This window comes from Balaenoptera borealis, assembly GCF_965194805.1.
Source record: "Balaenoptera borealis genome assembly, chromosome: 2".
NCBI lineage: Eukaryota > Metazoa > Chordata > Mammalia > Artiodactyla > Balaenopteridae > Balaenoptera > Balaenoptera borealis.
In genome coordinates, this window is record NC_138867.1 from 46,167,490 (window position 1) to 46,173,489 (window position 6,000).

At 33.9% G+C, this 6,000-nt stretch overlaps 1 protein-coding gene across 6 annotated transcripts in view; it reads left to right on the forward strand.

Moving 5' to 3' along the window:
- GPBP1 (GC-rich promoter binding protein 1) overlaps nucleotides 1-4,124 on the forward strand; it is a 72,371-nt gene extending 68,247 nt beyond the window's left edge. For all 6 annotated transcript variants that reach the window (XM_082382384.1, XM_082382385.1, XM_082382383.1 and 3 more), the window contains one exon: nucleotides 3,142-4,124. In XM_082382384.1, coding sequence (XP_082238510.1) covers nucleotides 3,142-3,300 — 159 coding nt within the window. In that variant the 3' untranslated portion in view covers nucleotides 3,301-4,124. The remainder of the gene's footprint in view (nucleotides 1-3,141) is intronic.
- Nucleotides 4,125-6,000: the final 1,876 nt, after the last annotated feature.

Consider the following 6,000-nt stretch of genomic DNA (forward strand, 5'->3'; position numbering starts at 1 on the left):
CTAATTGAACCATATATTGTTATAGTCCTGGATCTGGTTGCTTTCATGCTTTTGAAACTCACCCATGTTTGGTGAGTAGTGGTCCATTGTGTGGGTTTGCCATTTTGTGTATCTCTTTGAAGGATTTGTTTTGAATCTGAGGAAAGGCATCAAGAAAAACAACTTAGTATCATTGCCATATGGTAGTAGTCAAGGAAAACATAATATTGCCTGACCAAGATAATTGGCTTTAAAACCCTGTTATGACTGGGGCAGGTAGATAAAACCCTATTGATAATAAAATAATTAACTGATATAAAAAATTTGTGCATACTGTGGGTTGGAGAGCAATGGCCTGTAAGTATAATGTCCATTTTTTAAAAAACTAAAGATAAAGACATGGGTATATTTATGTTAATGATGACATGTCATTTGACATTTAGATGCCTAAAAAACCATTAGGGCCTGATGCTGTTTATAAAAGTATTCATATTGTATCTGGTAACAGTTGAGAATCTGAGTTTAAACTCCTTCTCTTCAAATTCTGCAAACATTTATCAAGTGTTCACTATGCCCAAGATTTTAAAGTTTATAGAGATGAGCTCCTTCATAGTGCTGCAGTTCAATGAAGATAGGTAGACTCCCATATAAAGCAGAATGTGGTAGCAGTTTTCAAAATATTTAAGGTGAGGACAGGAGAGAGAGTGTCATGCAAATTCATGAAATGTTTCTTGAGGTCCTATTCTAGAGTGCTGGGAAAACAAAAATATTTTTGCCCATGTAGAATTTACATTAATTAATTTAGAGGTCAACACTAGTTGCAGTGATCTGGAAGAGCATAATTGAGTTGGGTTTGAATTGGCCTTTGTCAGGTAAGATGAGGGAATGACATTCCTGGTGTAGGGAGTGAACAAAGGGAACAGTAAGAGTTCAGGGTATGCTGGGGTTCATAGTGGCTGGAGCATGGGGTAGAAAGATTTTAATGAAAGATCTTGATATCAGTAATAAGTAGGGTGAGTCTAAGTCCTAGTTTGCCTTGGAGAGTCCCAGTTTATGCATGTTAATCCCACTGTATTTATTAATGGCACATGTTTACTCATTCTCAAAAGTGCCCTAGTTTGATAAATTAACGTGGCCTCCGTAATTGTGAGTAACGTCATGTGAACTCTTAATGCCCTCTAGGAAATTGTGCTAAGCGCATTTTTGTAGTATTTGTATGAAGTAGGTAATACCATTAGTCCTGCTGTGTAGATGACAAAACTTAAGTAGGCTCATAGTGGTTGGGTAACTTTCTCTAGGTCCGTACAGTGTATCATTAGTGGAGTTGGAATTTGAGCCCAAGTCTGGCTAACTTTATAGCCTGTGCCTATAACTGTGATATAAGGTTGAAAAAACACATTGTGGTCATATTAAGGTTTTTGTTTGCCATGTCAGGAGTATAGATTGTGTTTTATTATAGGAAACCTTTTGAGGTAGTTTTAGGTATGTGGAAGTACAGGTATAGTGTAAGGTGTATATTGGAAGTGTAATTGGGAAGACTAGGATCAGGATGGTTAGTTGGGGATATATTGTAATAATTAGGGAAGGGGTAAATGAGGGCCTGAAGTAGAGAAATGACAGTAAAACGTGGTCTTGATGAGACTGAGATCTGAAATAGAATCAGCAGGATTTTGAAATTTCAACCTATGAACTGATAATTATATCATTATTATAGACAGGAATGGAGAAGGAGGAGCTGGTTTTAGGAGACTGTGTGTGTGTGTGTATATATATATATATACACACACACACACACACACACACACATATGTATGTATATGTGTAATTCTATGCATTTTACATATATACATGTATATGTAAAATAGACATGTGTGTGTGTATTTCCCCCAACCCCGGGGTGGGGGGAGGGTGCAGGCATTTAGAGAAATCAGAGATAAAGATCAGATTTGGTTTTTATCATAATTGTCCACAGTTGATTTTAAGCTGTGGAAAGATTAGGTGGCACTGGGTGATAAATCATGTGAAACAAGGATAGAACTTTGAGGGATTAGAAAGGTGTACCTTTAAAAGAGAGATGAGGCGTATTTGTAACCATCACAGTGGCTGAGAACGCCAGAGACTGAGAACACTGAGAACATGGCTTTTGTTTTCCTTAGTGAAGATGGTGGTGAGGTCATTTGTTCAAAGTAAAGGGAGGTAGCTAAATAGGGAGGGGAAAAGGAAAACTGAGAGCTAATAAGACTCTAGACTTGTTATTTCTAGTTATCAAGGTCTGTAGCAAAATTAGCTATGATCTAAGTTTCCCCTTGGGTTTGGATCTTATCCTAATCCTTATGACTTAAAAAAGCCCTCTAGACTATGACACCTATAGATAGTTCCAAATATTAACTTATTATATAACTGGATTTGGTCTTACAGAAATTTGTATTTCTCATTTTGATAAAAATTACCAGAGTCTCAGACATTTTTCTTACTTATACCATACTTACCATACTAACCCATCAGTTCTGATTTTCAGAAATAACTTATTATTTTTTTCAGTATCTTAATCTCTGTGGTTAAGCAAAGGCCTCTGTTTGATTTTGTTACCTTGTACTTACCTTATTTGAATACTCCTTACTTACTGGAGTACTTTGTATTCTGGTTATTCTGCAGATTATGGATAAAGCAGATTGTGGGGTATGTTAATAGCCCAGTTAGGTCAGAATAATAAAAATAACAGCTGTAGCTTAATGGTTGCTGATTATTTTGTAGGTAGCACCTGAAGATATTTATTACAGTTTTCATTAAGGAAATGAAAATTTGGGAAGGTTAATTCCTTAACAAGTGACAGACTTAGAATTCACACCTACCCTGTCTGGATCCAAAATCTTTTCACTAGACTAGTACTATACACCATATATATATATTTTTAATAGTGGTTTGGTAAGTGATAAATGCAGTTCTCCCAAAGGTAGTGATTTATTCATAGGAAATACTTTGTTATATTGGTTGGATCAATTACCTATATCTAACTAGTTTTTCAAAAATGATATCATAATCTATGGAGTTTTATTACCTTTATTGCATTCATGGGTACATTTGATTATTAGAGCATTCTTAATTTGTAGTAACTCTTGGAGGATAGTTTATTTATTCACTTTATTTTTGTTGACATTTTAGTTACAGAAGAACGGTCTGAGGAAAAATGGTATTTTGAAAAATGGCCTGATCTGTGACTTCAAGTTTGGACCCTGGAAAAACAGCACTTTCAAACCCACTATTGAGAATGATGACACAGAGACAAGTAGCAGTGACACATCAGATGACGACGATGTGTGAAGGATTTCCTAACAGCTTTAGAAATTTTAGTGTGATACATCTCTCATACAGTTTGGGGTGAATTGTAAAAATGAAGAACTATAATTTATGTAGTAAAATACCCCATTAGAAGATGATTTTTTTGGGGAACTTCAATATGAAGAAAACCAAGAATGTTGTGTTGGGCTGTGTTGAACATTATTTCTTTGTTAAATGAATGTTGTAGAAATGAGGACTTTGGTTGATCCAACATTGACTTTCTTCATCACTGCAGCATTTCTCTGACTAGCAATGTGACGATGTAACAAATGAGATTTTCTCATTTAATAATAAAAAAATTGTGTAATGTTTTGCAAAGCTTCTGTCTTAAAATGTCCAGGTCTTAAGAAAAAAGGCAGCTTACACTGTTTTGCTTGCAGAGTCGTATCTTTTTCGTACAGTGGAAATCCTCAAGTCCACTTTGTGCGGCTCCCCCCACCCTCACCCCTCACCCCCTGCAAAAAAAGGACAATGTAGCATGTTGGCTAAAACTGGAGCAAAGTGCACTAAAACATTAATTTCCTGAACTCAACTATTGTACTAGTCACCTTTTAAAACATAAATTGCTCTTTAGCCATTTGTAGTTCAGTAAATGTTACAGGAAAGACTTGCCACATTTTCTTCCAAATTTTAAGAGGTGATTTTCAAGAGCTTTATTTGGGTATGTTGTCAGACCAGGATTTTCAGAGTTGATGGAAAAGAATCTTGTGGGAAAACTTATTTTGATAAATTATTACACATGCAGAAAAACTGATCACACTGACTGGATCTGTCCACAACATGAAAAATAAACTGGATTTTCAGAATATTGTCGTTCTCTGTAGTGTTAAAGGTATTGGTCTGTAAACATAATGTGGTTTATTCACTTATTAAAACAAAGTTAAACTTTATTAAAGATGGTGATTACCTTTTGAGTTTAGAGAAAGAAAGCTATGGAAAATAGCTTTTTTACTATCAACTGCTTAACAAGTTTATTAAATGAATGTTAACCACTTTATTTTTCATTTGCACATTAATTTTAGAATCATTTCTGTTTACTGCTCACTGGAAGAGTAATTTTGCTCTTTTTTTTTTTGTATTTTTGATTTTTCTGATTTTGTTTATCCACATTTGCTTTAGCTTTCTCCATCCCACTCCCATGTTTAAATACATTCTGATTGTAAAGAGCATAATCTTAGAGCAAAAATGTTTTAGGTTTTATGTCTGATTGAGGTAATCCTCAAGATTTTTAAATTGTGTTTTCTCAGAAGGCTTCAGTGTTTTTGCTGTTTCCATTTCAGTAATCCTACTCAAGTTCCCCAGCTTCCACCAGAAGCCAGATTTTTTTGGTTCACATTGAGACTGGTGATGTTGGGGAAATTTAAACAAAACACAATTTCAACCCCACAAAACTTATGGAGGGTGGCTTAGAGTGGTAACAAAGTATTAAATATATCTTAAAGTTATCATTTAAAATCAGCTTTTATTATATAATATGCCACAAGTCAGTCCAATCACTTAAAGTAAAATGTAGCATTAGCCACAAGAGAACCTGAAAGTATGCTTTCACAAAGCCTGTCAGTATCATATATTGAATGTTTTTGGGACTCTTAGATTTCACTATTTCGTTTATGGGTTAATAAAATCTATCAGATGCAAATTGTATTTGCTAACACAAGCTAGAAGGGATCTGAGAAATGTGGTTTACATTTGAAATCTAATGTGTTTTCTAAATAGCTTTCAGAAAAGATTCTGGAATTTTTAATTTTCTGGCATTTTCTGCTTTCTATTCAGATTTTTTTTTTTTTTTTGCCTTAACTCTTTATCAGCAGTTATTGTTTATTGTGCATTCACACATTGTTATATTGAATGTGTTTAGTGTGGCAAGATACAACAGTGTGATTATGTATTACATTATAGGCTTAACCAGTTTGGCTACTGAGTGGGCGGAGCCATACAAATGTATTTTGATAGAATGGTTAAAGCTTAGCATAATTTTAAGTTGCTGTTGAAATACAGGCAGCTGGTAGAGTTTGAACTGTATTGTTTGAAAGGGAGCCCACAAGTAGTATAGAAACTAGTTAAATTGTACATCTAGTGTGAAATTGCCAAACCCAGGACATGGAGGCCTGAAAAAAAAATGTACTACTTTTGATTGCTTCAAACTCAGTTTCTCTGCAGCACGTTCTTTTTTACAACCACTTTATTGTGGTATAAATTGGCATAAACTACATATTTAAAGCATATAATTTGATAACCTTTGACTTGTGAAACCATTGCTGCAGTTAAGGTAGTGAATACATGTCACGCTGAAAAGCTTTTTAGTGTTTCCTCCTTTGTGATCCTTCCTTTTTACTACTACTCTCATGTCTTCCCAGCCTTTTTTTTTTTTTTTTTAATTGAAATGAGCAAAATTCTTATGGTAATGAGTTTAAAATAGCATTTCCAAAATTATATCTTGTTTTATATTAAGGGTTAGAATAACTTTTATTTCCATAAATATATTTTTATTAAAGTTGAAATGTAGAAGTGTTAATCTAAAAATAATCAGATCGATTTGATAATAATAGGTTTACCTTAATTACAGTTCAGTATGTTGACGGGCTTGGTATCTAAACATTTTTAGTTCCTTTTGCTAATGTTTTTATGTAATGTTGTTAGAATATGATTATATAAACATTTTAAACTTATTTAGGAATAAGT